We start from the raw sequence: 12,902 nt of genomic DNA on the forward strand, positions 1-12,902 counted from the left end.
GTTGAAGAGTGGGAACAACTGTTCTTTCCAGACAAGGAAGGGACCTTACATCTGTGAGTCTTCTATGTAAATCATTCTAAAACTGACTGCTATTTCAGATTATGATCAGCTGACAGAGTGAGTTGGTATGAGCACTTTTGGATTTATAAAATTATAGGAAAGGCTTTGAACTTTTAAACTTCTCCAGTTGTCTTCTTTAAAGTTATGAAGAACCTGGGACAAGACGCATTTTACCTTCCAACTTCCCTCCATAAATGTTACATGAGTCGAATTGAATACTGGTGATAATAATTAGTAGGCTAATGTTTATTAAGAGTTTCCCATATAAGGAGGTCAGTTCTGTATACTTCCCATGCAACTTTCAAAACGAATCAGTGAATTGGGTTCAATCATTCTTGAAGGTAAAGAATGTAAACTAAAATAAATCACACAGAAAGGCAAATACTATAATCTCACTTATCATTGTTGTCGTTTAGTCACTAAGTCATGTCTGACTCACAAACCCATGGACTGTAGCCTGACAGGCTCCTCTGTCCATGGGAGTTATCAGGCAAAAATACTGGAGTGGGTTGTCATTCTCTTCTCTAGAAGAAATCTAAAACAAACTGAATAGATTGGTAGAATAGATAGATAGAATAGATTGGTAGTTGCTGCAGAGGAGGAAAATGGATGAAGGTAGTCAAAAAGATAAGATGAGTAAGTCCTGGGGCTGAATGTACAGAATGGTGACTGTAGGTAACAACACCACACTGTATATTTAGAAATTACTAAGAGAGCAGATCTTAAAAGTTCTCATCACAGGAAAATATTGTAACTATGTGAGATGGTAAATGTTAACTAAAGTTATTGTGGTGACCATTTAACAATATATAAATCTATTGAATCATTGTATTGTCCACTTTAAACTAATACAATGTTATATACAAATTATAACTCAATATTGGGATTAAAAAGCACAAAACAAAACAAATAACAACAGCAAAAATTAAAGCATGGCAGGTTGTATAACTCACATAGGTGCACGAACAGTAAATAGAAAAGCTAGAATTTAAATTTAACTCATCTGACTTCAGAATCCACTGTCTTAACTACTATATTATTTCACTTCTCCGGCAAGAAGCTTGATTTAAGTCCTCATTGGCTTAACAAATATTTAATGAGTACTATGTGCTAAGCACTGTGCTGGCCGCAGCAGAGCCAGCATAAATTAGAGTCCCTCCCTTTTAAGAGTTTCCCATCTGGTGGTGGAGATGGTGAACATACTGTCCTTGGGATGGGACTGTGGCCAGAGACTGTGTCCTCAGCAGGGACACAGATGAGAGGATCTAACTCTATCTTTGGGGCTCTTATTGAAGCAACCAATGTCACTGTTAAAACTTGAAGGAACAGTAGGAATTATATGTCTGTTTATGACATATATGCAGAGGAGGCAGGCTTCCCAAGTGGCATTAGTGGTAAAGAACCCACCTGACAATTCAGGAGACACAGGTGTCTCCGGTTTGACCCCTAGGTAGGGAAGATCCCCTGGAGGAGGCCATGGAAACCCACTCTAGTATTCTTGCCTAGAGAATCCCCATGGACAGAGGAGCCTAGTAGGCTATAGTCCGTGGGGTTGCAAAGAGTGGGACACAACTGAAGCGACTGAGCAGGCATGCACACATGCAAAGGAGGAATTTCAGTTAGCTGGAAGATCTGGTATTGATAGATCTGATCACAGGCCAGAAAAACATCATGTCAATGGTAAGGGACACAATGTTGATTGCAATCCTACTTTAAAATTTGTTGCATGTAATCGGAGATCTGGTCTGTTTTGAATATAAAAGTAAACACTACTTCTCTTACACAGACACTATAAGAACAGAAGTTTTGAACTTGAAGTATCTGAACTTCTTATTTTACAGGTAAGAAAATTACAGCCCGGAGCAATTAAGTGATTTGCCTGAGACCACACAGTTACTGGTTTGAAAAGTGGGTCTAGAACCCGGGTTTGCCTTCAGTCAGGCAGGCCTGTCCTTTACCCAAGCCCATCACCTTCAGAGCATAGTTCCATCTGTTCATGGATTCACAGCTGCTGTATAAGCCTGTGTAGGTTGTTTACTGGACCAGGGTAGCTGCCACGGAGTGTGATTGGGCCAAAGTCCACCCAGAGGAAGTAGCAATTTTTTCTCACTCTCACAGGCACTTTGCCTGCATGTGTGTGTGCTAAGTCACTTCAGTTGTGTCCGACTCTTTGCGACCCTGTGAACTGGTAGCCCTCTAGGGTCTTCTATCTATGGGGATTCTCCAGGCAAAAATACTGGAGTGTGTTGCCATGCCCTCCTCCAGGGGATCTTCCCAACCCAGGGATCAAACCTGAGTCTCTTCTTTCTCCTGCATTGGCAGGCGGGTTCTTTACTACTAGGGCCACCTGGGAAGCCTTTCACGGGCACTTTATAGGCAAGGAATTGTCCTCTTGAAATAAATGTAGCCCAGCCTACAGAAACACCAATTTTGTCATATTCTGTGTTAACACAGTGATACCACTTATATTTTTACCTATGCTATTCAAAGAATTTAGTGATTACTGCTTTAGGGCCAGTTGGCTCATAGAAACCAGTTCTAGTAGGTGGATTTCCAGCAAATTTCATTGGTGTGACTTCTCTGCCTACTAGTGGGTCCCAGCCATGTCCCTTCCAACAAGATATAGGGGTTTGGAGGGAAGAGGGGTTCATCCTTGAGCACTTCATCTCAGCTCTGGAGTAGTGGCTTTCCACTTAGAGTATTCCAGTGTTCTTTTGAGTTCCTGTTACTACTTTCTTTTTGTGGGGGGAGTGGGTGAAGGGGAAGCTGTGCCACACAGTATGTGGGATCTTCCATGACCAGAGATTGAACCCAGGCCCAGTGCCCTGGGAGCATGGAATCTTAACCGATGGACCACCAGGGAAGTCTAGGTCCCTGTTACTTCTTACCAGTCAGTCCCTTCTTATGCTAGTCCCTATCATGGATAATAGTTCTGTATAGTAAACACTCCCTGTTCACATACACTGTGTAATTTCTCTCTCCTGAAAAGACTCTTACTGATTCATAACCCCCCAAATTTCACCAGCAGCCAAACACAGCCCGCTTTCCTAGAGGGAAAAAGATTATGGCACTACCAAGAACTACATGCTAGCTGCACATGCTACCTGGAGGGCCCGGGTCCTTGTAGATTAGCTGGGAGTTAATGAAAGGACGTAAAGAATGGACATTGCCCTTTAATTTCCCTGAGTTCCTTGACTTGAAGGGCAATGAGACACATGTATATAATATGGTCAGTGGGGGTGGGAACACAGACTTAAATGTACTACTCATAGGTGTTTTCCAACAGAGTGAAGGAGAAGCATAACAGTTACATGGGAAGGAACTCTTGGATCTTAAAGGTTGACTGAGGCTTTGCCAGGCAGGTAGTGGGAAAAGAATATGCCATGCAGAAACAACAGGACGGACAGAAGCCTGGTATGACAAGGAATAGCCACTCTCAGAAACTGTCAATAACACAGAATGGCTGGGTAGGGGTGACAGCTCTAGTGAAGGAGTTTGACCTTATCCAATGCAAATGGAAAAAGATGAGTTTAAACAAGAGTACAGAATCAGGTAGATGGGCAGGATTGGGGGACACTGAGGGCTAGTTATGAGGAACAGATGAGATAGTAGCTGTGAAAACACCCATTTTGGATAATATCTATAACGGGATAGCCTTGCTGCAATTTGGTTCTAAGCATGAAGGATGATTAGAGGCTTCGCTGATGGCTCAGATGGTAAAGAATCTGCCTGCAATGCAGGAGACCCGGGTTCAATATCTGGGTTGGGAAGATTCCCTAGAGAAGGGAATGGCTACCCACTCCAGTATTCTTGTCTAGAGAATTCCACGAACAGAGAAGCCTGGTGGATTATAGTTCATGGGGTCACAAAGAGTCAGACACGACTGAAGGACTTTCACTTTCAGCTGTTTGTTTCTTTTCCCAATGAATGATGAGGCTTCATGCTCCTACACAGTAGAATTATTCTGATCGTTGGGCCAGATGACAGTGTGGTGACAGCATCATATGATAATGTGGTAGCTTTATTGCAATTTATACTTCTCTACCTCCCTCCCAGCTCCCCACCTGACCATCAGTGCCAGAAAGCTGGTGCCTTTGTGTTTTATAGTAAACAAAGACCACTGTATAAGTTTGCTTTTACAGCCTGTTGCTCAAAATAGCAGGCTCCTAAAAGAGAGTTTGGAGAAGGCAATGGCACCCCACTCCAGTACTCTTGCCTGGAAAATCCCATGGATGGAGGAGCCTAGTAGGCTGCAGTCCATAGGGTTGCTAAGGGTCGGACACGACTGACCGACTTCACTTTCACTTTTCACTTGCATGCATTGGAGAAGGAAATGGCAACCCACTCCAGTGTTCTTGCCTGGAGAATCCCAGGGACGGGGGAGCCTGGTGGGCTGCCGTCTGTGGGGTCACACAGAGTCGGACACGACTGACGTGACTCAGCACCAGCAAAAGAGAGTTTTAAAGTGAGAATATAGACTCCATCTCATCATTTTACAGAAAAGCAAACTGACACCAACTCATCAAAGACTCGTCTAAAAGCAAGTGAGAGAGGGAATTACAATCAGGTGTTTGGAAGATTTTGCAGGCGCTCTTTGCTGCCGACTTTGTGCACTGTGTTTAGTCACTCAGTCATGTCCGACTCTTTTCAACCCCATGGACTGTAGCCCTCCAGGCTCCTCTGCCCATGGGGATTCTCCAGGCAAGAATACTGGAGTGGGTTGTCATGCCCTCCTCCAGGGGATCTTCCCAACCTGGGGATCAAACCCAGGTCTCCCGCACTGCAGGTGGATTCTTTACCATCTGAGCCACATGCTTGTTGACTGCCACTAGAAAAACAAAAGAATAATCTAGGGTACTTGTAACTCAAGGGATATCCTTTCAAAAACCACAAGGAGGTCCCAGATGGGCCCATATTCCTTACTCAACCAGCAGGTCAATCAGCAGTTCCTTTCAGGGATAGGTAGGAATCTTCATCTTCTTCAACATGAATCTTTCTAGTTTAAGGGCCAGAAACTTTTGTCTTGTGGGTAAGCAGTCTTATTACACATGTCAGCAATAAAGACACTCCATTTTTTTTTTTTTTTAATTGCATGAGGTTATGTCAGCAATCACTTTGTCATCTGCAGCACAATTTGGTTTGGAAGAATGGCTGAATTCCTTGTTTTGAATACCTGGAAGTATCACTGATATCCTTTGTCTTTGTTATTTATCATGGTTTATAGCTACTACTGGGCTTCCTGGATGGCTCTAGTGGTAAAGAACTTGCCTGCAAATGCAGGAGACATAAGAGACATGGGTTCCATCCCTGGGTCTGGAAGATCCCCTGGAGGATGGCATGGCAACCCACTCCAGTATTCTTGTCTAGGGAATCCATGGACAGATGAGCCTGGCTGGCTATAGTCCATAGGGTCACAGAGAGTCAGACATGACTGAAGCGATTTAGCATGCATGCATGTTACTACCACGTCTGTACAGTGGTCATCTGTCCTCTGCTAGGGCAAGACCTGTGAAGTTTTCTTAGAACCTTGTCACCTAAATGATAATCTTCTCTCACCATAAATGCTTTTCATCCCATGTGTAGGGCCATCCTTCAACAAACTGGTTGTTGACATGCCATGCCTGCAGGAGGCTGGGGGAGGGCCCTGCGCCTCCCAGCAATCCATCTTCCACATCTATGAGCCTGATAGGAATGTACTTGCCGTGGCTCCGAGGCAAGGTGAATGGGGCTAGAGAAATAGAAAACAAGTGAGAAGAACAAAGCTGTGATGGGACAGCCAGCTTATCGATGACAAAGTTTGCTCTGGGCTGCAGACTTATTTCTACTCTAAGACACTTATTACACTGATACCCAAGGGTATAAAATATCTCTAGTCTCATTCTCCACTTACCGTGGAGATAATAACTCATGCTTATCTCAAGAATCTCTTCCATTTCTGTGTAATTATCATAAAATGCTCCACAGATAAAATAGAGTTTTTAAAGATTACTTGCCCTTACATTATTAAGCCAGCTTTTTGTGTTTGTTTCTGGTCTGGTGACTCTGCTCAGCTAAGGAAAAGTAATATTCTCTATCTCTTTTCCTCATAAAAGGTGCCTTGTGATCACTGGATATTAACTGCCCCACTTTCCCCTCTTATTCCTTTCTGGGTGCTGGGTCTTAGTTGTGGCATGTGGAATCTTTTAGTCGTGGCATTCGAACTCTTAGCTGTGGCCTGTGGGATCTTATTCCCTGACCCAGGATTGAACCTAGGCATTGGGAGGAGGGAGTCTTAGCCACTGGACCACCAAAAAGTCCCTCCATTTAGCCTTTTATTTGAAATTATTTCTGCCCATTTTTATTATTTATTTATTTTAAACCACCCAAAATTTCTTTGGTGTATCTCAGGAGAATTATTTCTGACAAAGCTTCAGCCTTCAAACTTACTGTTCATTAAGTTTTTAGTTCCCTTCTAAGGACTCAGCAATATCAGCATTCTGGGTTTGCATTACATTTCAAAGCAGAAAAAATTATTTCTAAGTGTTAGATAAACCAGAATGTCCTAAGTTTATACAAAACAGAGTCTCTGCTTTTGAAATGCAAGTCACAATGGGATGAACAACAGAAGCACGGACATAAAAGGACATTCAGTGACCTGTAATATGAGTTACAGCTTGGCCACTGACTGCAAGGGCAGTCAGTGGGGCCAAAAGTACCTTGTGTATATGTTAATAATTATTGTGGTTATGAAAATATTTAGCAAACACACTGCTAGAGTATTGTCCCTTTTTCCCACATAATTTGAAAGCATGGCATGAGAATTTCTTTTTTTCCAAATTTGTGAAATTTCATTTGTAAAGGGCTTTAAGAGAACAAGTCTGTAACCTAATTAACTCCAAACTTAACATTTTCCCTTTATTTAATATAAAATATCTTGAAGTTTATACATTTTCAAAATCTGTATATATGTTATGGGAATGTAATTAATCATCTGCAGAGCACATGAATTCTAGCAAAGACACTTTGTCAAATTATCTCATCTTACTCATGATCTTTGTATCTCACCAATTTTGCTTGGTTTCTGATTTCTCTGAGTTGGGATTAAATCAGTGAATTCCTTCCACTGCATAATTAGGACTGCTTTAAAACTATGTAATTACAAACCTCAACTGCCGATTGTACATTGCACTCATTGTCATAACTGCCATTAGCATGGTTTTAAATTCTTTCAGATCTGTGGGGAAAGATGTTCTGTTAATAAGTTCCACTGCTATGTCTGATATTGATTATCTGTGGCAATTATAGACTTGGGTGGGATCCAAAACTAGACACAGAACCTGGGAAAATGCCAATGTTTTGTGAATTAAAGGAATTTTTAAGAAAAAAAAGTTCTTTAAAACATTAAAACTGTGGATGAAAGAGTTAATATAAGATTTTAAAAGTATACAATGGCCAGCTTAATTTTATAAATGGGTACAGATCTAACCTATTGGTCTTCTTAGGAGGGGAAAAGCATTTTGGGTAGTTATCTGCTCTAATTTTGATTACTTACAGAAATTAAAATATTTTATGAAGGTGTTTTGAAGCCTGATTTGACAGCTTCTGCTCTGTGCACTCCCAATGCTGGTCAGCCCCCAATCTCCTCCCTTACAATGAACTTCTATGAGTCCAAGATCCTGACTCCCTCATATTCATTAAAGTCTAGAGGCTGTAGATGTGTGTCCGACTCTTTGCAATGCCATGGGGTATAGCCCGCCAGGCTCGTCCATCCATAGGATTTTCCAGGCAAGAATACTGGAGTGTGTAGCCATTTTTTTCCCCCAGGGGACTCTTCCTGACCGAGGGATCGAACCCAGGTCTCCTGCATTGTGGGCACTTTTTACCATCTGAGCCACTAGGTAAGCCCACTTAAAATTGTTGTAACATCCTCCTCATTCAGAAAGCTCACCCTGATGAGACTTTGGTCACGTACCAAATATAAAACCAAAAACACTTCATGATTAAAAAAAAAAGAAAACCACCTCACAAACTCTCTTTTAAGAAGGTAAGGCGTTCATAATCCCCATGAAAACAGTTTCTTTTGGAGTAAGTTTTTTAGTTATGTGCTCATGTATCAAATGGTACACTCTTTGACTTTACTGATATCCAAGCCTGATTCACTAATTTAAATCCATTTAAGCCATTTTCATCAAGTTTCTTTGTTAAATCTCTTTAGACAATCAACATGCTTTGTTATTTTATAAGTTACGAATTTGAGAGAACAAAAAACTATATATAGTAAATTCAGAAGATCCAATCAAGCTCTTGTCTCTCATTATCCACATTATGTATATAGTTATATATACACTTTGATCATTATAATTTCCCTGCTATGCATTTCTCGGGGGTGTGTGCCTGCTCAGTTGTGTCCGACTCTTTACAACCCCATGGACTATAGCCCCCCACGCTTCTATGTCCATGGGATTTTCCAGCAAGAAAACTGGAGTGGGTTGCCATTCTCTCCTTCAGGAGATCTTCCCAACCCAGGGATCAAATCCTGTCTGCAGTGCCTCGTGCACTGGTAGGCAGATTCTTTACCACTGAGTCACCTGGGAAGCCCCCATGCATTTCTAGATGATATAAATGAGCTGAATTGTGGTGGGAAAATGTCCCAGGGGATCTTAACTACAATAAGGCTCTTATAATTTGCTGGAAGCAAGTGGTATTCATTTACTCTTTTACTTAAAGTTTGTAACAAAAGCAAACAGGTAGATTTTTGTTAAAAATCTTCAAGTTGGTAGATCTTTAAGGCTTTGCAACTAGATAAATGCATACTTTAGAATGAAGAAATTAGCTTTTAAAGCAAAGTGAGTGGGGAAAAAAGCTGGCTCTGCAAAAACTTAGAGTTCAGTCCACCTGTTTGAATAAGTATTTTTAGATAATTGTGAGTCAGGTTAGTAACATACTTAAAAGAGCTGTTATTAGCATGGTGACTTATTCTACCTTATGAAGATACACTGAAGTAAAAAAGAAAATTTAGGAATAATGAGTTGACACCTCTCCCTCTTTTCCTCCAATCTGGTTGATAAATAGGAATCTTCAGCTAACTGATTCCAAGTTGGGTGTTGGTAGTTTCTAGACATGTTCTCTTCTCTTTAGTTTTTTGAGAGGAGCTGTCAGGTTATGTGGCAAATGATTAACTCTGTCACTTTGGGCTTTGCATGCCTGCTTTTAAGTATGATGGGTTTCAGTCTTGCAATGGAAAAAAATACAAAAGTCACCTTAAGTCTTACAGTGCAACAGTTTTAATAGTCCTCGCTAAAATAGGCAGTACAGTTTAGCAAGTCAACATTAAAAGCAATCTTGCCTTGTTTAAAACGTTTCTACTTAAGAATGATTCCTGCTCTCTGCCATCCCTTCACTTAAGATATAAGCCTGAAGAAATACTCCCAAAGTGCATTTCTTTTATTTCTCATTAAAGATAGCACTGGGATTTGCTTCCCAATAGCAAGTCCAGAATTAGAGCATGCCAACCTTGTTGGAAGGCTGCATAGTTTCAGTTGAGTTAAGGTCTCTTAGAGAAGTACCCTTCTCATTTCCATGGGGGATGCAAAAGCCACGGAAGTTTTTCGGGAAAAAAAAAAAAAAATTATACCAGGTTCCTCTGTGGTATCTTCTCTTACCACGAATAAATATTTAAAGCATCCTTGAGTCGTGAACTACCGGAACACTCAATTGTCACTTCAGTTTCCAGAACAATAAAATCTGGAGGCCTGGTGCGAATATTCTGAATTTGGTGGGATGAGACTCCACGTACAGGGAGGGTCAGAATTCTCGGGGTTAGAACTGGGGGCTGAGGAGGTGTAATGGGAAGAGAGTCCTGGAGCTCTCGGGCTATTGCTTGTCGTCGTGGGGGTCACCAGGGAAGATCGCTTCCTCCGAGGACCTGACTCCCTCGGGGAGCAGAGTGGCGCGCACTTTTCTCTTCTCCTTAAAACGGCCTGAGCGCGAGATCTTCAAATTTCGGCGGCTGTTGCCCGATTTTTCCCCGCCCAACTTGTCTAGCTTGTGGGGCTCGCCGGCGCCCCCGAGGAGACTGGGGTGCTGATTCTCCCGGGAACTGCTCGTCCAGTCCTGGACGGGCGGCGCGGGTTCCCCGGGGGCAGGCTGGGCTGGCGGCTGCGCACCCCCGGCGGCCTCCTTGTTTTTCTTCCTGCTGTTCGTTAGCGAATTCCACCAGGAGCCCGAGCTGCCGGTGCCGCTGCCGTCGGCCATGGCAGGCCGGCCGAGGGGCGCTGGGCGCGGGGCGCGGGGAAGGGCCTCGGCGGCAGCAGCTGCTCTCGGGTCCACCCGACCCTGCCCCGGCCTCTCGCGAGCGGGCTGCGGGCTGGGGGCAGAGGCCAGCGGCTTGTGCTGGGGAAGAAAACAAAACTTGGTTACTGAGTTTGTCGAAGTCACGTGTGCCCCAATCCCACTTCCTCTCCAGTGCTCCAGCAGGCACAGGATCGGCTGGGGTCCGATGGTCCGCAGCCACGGGCTTTCAGAGCGCCTCGCCGCGCCCCCCAGAGCGCAGGCGGACGAACCGCCTCCCGGGCGCCGCCTTCTGGTCTGGAGACAGTCTTGGCGCTCCCCGGCTTCCAGGATAGGGCAGTGGTCCGCGCTCGAGGGCCACCCAGGGGTGGGTGCCAGGGCTTCTGGATTAACAAGGCCGCAGAGGGAAAAGGGCCCGTCCTGTCAGTCTACCCCATTGTAAACGACGCCCAAAGTTGACCCACCCGGTCCAAAATGACACGTGGGAGGAGGGCGCCCGGACGCAAGCGCGTCCCCGCTGTACGTGGGCACGAACAGTAGACCGCAGACAGTTCCGAAATTTCCCTCAAAGGTTTTTGCTCCCTAGACTTTCGTCCCGGGATCCTTTTTCGATGTCATTTTTCGGGGGCGGGGGCTGGGGATTTACAGACCAGCAAGAGTGAGAGACAAGCGTGTGGTGTTTTGTTTCTTTTAAATTCTGCTTTTGACAAAACGTCTGCCTTGTGACTTTCAGAGAAGCATGTCTAGACTTCCCTTGAAAACCGCCGCCCTACTCTTCCTTTTATTCTCCAAAGACCAATCTTGCGTCTCTTTGAAGCCACCCCCGGTCGGCAGTTGAGATGAGCCCAAGTACCTCTTTCCTTAGTTCTGTATTAAAATATGCACCGAGTCTGTGTGTACTAGGCAACTCAACTCGGGATTTTTAGTTCAAATTAAAGGCTTGTTTTTTTCCTTGCGCAATTCCCTCCTCCAAAGGAGAGGGCGCACAACGGAACTCCAATCTGCCCTCCTCCCAGCTTTTACAACAGCACTCAGCGAAACGAAAAGGCAAAAAGTGTTACTAGCACTTAAGGTGCGAATATCAGAAGAGAGACTTCTCTGACCACTTTCTGTGTTGGGTCTACACCGAACTAACTCCACGAATGAGTAGGATTCGCTGGCGCCGCGGCTCATTTCCAGGTTTCCACTGGGCTCCTTCCCATCCCACGCGCGCGACGCTCCTGGGATTCGCCGGCGCTGGAGAGCGAAACTTCGGCGGTGTTTGTGGTTAGAAACTCTCCTCCCCAAACCGCTGGGAGAGAGAGAACCCGAACACCTACGCCAGAGGCCGCCGAGGCCTCGGTTGAGCGGGGAGACCCTGGCACCGGCTCCTCCCCAAGACTCCCCGAGGGCACACTCGGGCAGCGACTTGAAAACAATAGAAGAAAAAAATAGCCAAAAGTTCTTTCCCTGCTGAAGGCACCCACACCCTCTGGCACAGTTTGCAATGGGTTTGCAAACATCCATTCTCCCTCCACTTTATAGATCGGAAAAGCACCCCCAAGTTGCTCACTGATGGTGGTGATGGTGATAGTAGTGGCTGTTCTGATGCTGCTTTCTGTCTTCTATTCTACGCTGTCTTCTCCACAATCAACTTTGTATGCACAGAAAGGCTATGCACGTATTGCTCAAGGAAGAGATTGCAAATTACGCAGAGCGCCTGCTTCTAACAACTTCTCCTCGGGAGCTGGGGAAGCTCCCCAGGGTGACACCCCGTAATAAGCTCTGTCTTGGAGGACGGAGAATCACCCTATCGCTCACCTGCTCACCTGGACCCCGTGGCTCCGCACCTCTCTTTCCGGGCAAAGTCGGGAGCGCGTGCGCTTGGGTTAATCTGGAAGTCGGGGCGCGGCTTTCCTCTGTGCGGTCTTGGAGAGGTCGGGCTTCTTTCTGAAAGGTGTGCCAGCCGAAATCGCTGCAGTCCAGCTAAGCCGATTGCTGCGGCTGGTCTCCCCTGGCGCCTCCGATTTCCTGGCGCAGCGGCGACAGTAGCCCGGAGCTCCAAGTGTGGTTGGATCCGGCTGGAGGGCCCCGCGGTGAGTGGGTGCCAGGCTCACTGCCCCAGGTGAATGGTCAGGCAAGCTCTCCCGCCTAGTAGTCTTTCATTCTCGGACTCGTCCCTTTTCCCTGGTAGCACCGCCCGGGAGCAGCCGGAAGATGGAACCTTAACTGCTCACTATGATGCACTGAACCGACCTACCGCGTTGGTCCAGCGGGGGAGAAGACATCTGCCCACCTGCTGGTTATTCGCCAAGTGATTCTGGAAACCAGAACTCCGGGGCAGCGGGAAGGAAAAAAAAAAAAAAAAAAGAACTCAGGAGGCGGCCACTGCAGCCACAGGTGCAGGTAGAAAGTTCGCGTTCCCGCCCTCCAGGGACGAGATTGGACCAGGTCGCATACGTGGCGCCAGCCTTGGGATGTCTGATTGGAGAAAGGCTCCGTGTGCGCCGCTCCGGAGCCGGACTCCTGGAAGAAGAAACGGAGGCCGGCCGATCAAGGCTGCAGGTGGGCGCCTGTGGACAAAAGTCGTCGCA

At 45.4% G+C, this 12,902-nt stretch overlaps 1 protein-coding gene across 2 annotated transcripts; it reads right to left on the reverse strand.

Annotated features, from left to right (window-relative positions):
- Positions 1 to 9,307: 9,307 nt before the first annotated feature.
- On the reverse strand, positions 9,308 to 12,657 carry PRR15 (proline rich 15). Of its 2 annotated transcripts, none has more exons than XM_019958830.2 (2): positions 12,138 to 12,657; positions 9,308 to 10,431 (listed from the first exon to the last, which is right to left on the reverse strand). In XM_019958830.2, the coding sequence occupies exon 2, from the start codon at positions 10,291 to 10,293 to the stop codon at positions 9,913 to 9,915; it is 381 nt and encodes a 126-aa protein (XP_019814389.1). In that variant the 5' UTR covers positions 10,294 to 10,431; positions 12,138 to 12,657; the 3' UTR covers positions 9,308 to 9,912. The 2 variants fall into 2 exon arrangements, with proteins under 2 accessions (XP_019814389.1, XP_019814388.1); XM_019958829.2 differs by having other exon boundaries at positions 12,130 to 12,657.
- Between the last annotated feature and the right edge of the window lie 245 nt (positions 12,658 to 12,902).

This window comes from Bos indicus, chromosome 4 (assembly GCF_029378745.1).
Source record: "Bos indicus isolate NIAB-ARS_2022 breed Sahiwal x Tharparkar chromosome 4, NIAB-ARS_B.indTharparkar_mat_pri_1.0, whole genome shotgun sequence".
NCBI classification, from domain to species: Eukaryota; Metazoa; Chordata; class Mammalia; order Artiodactyla; family Bovidae; genus Bos; species Bos indicus.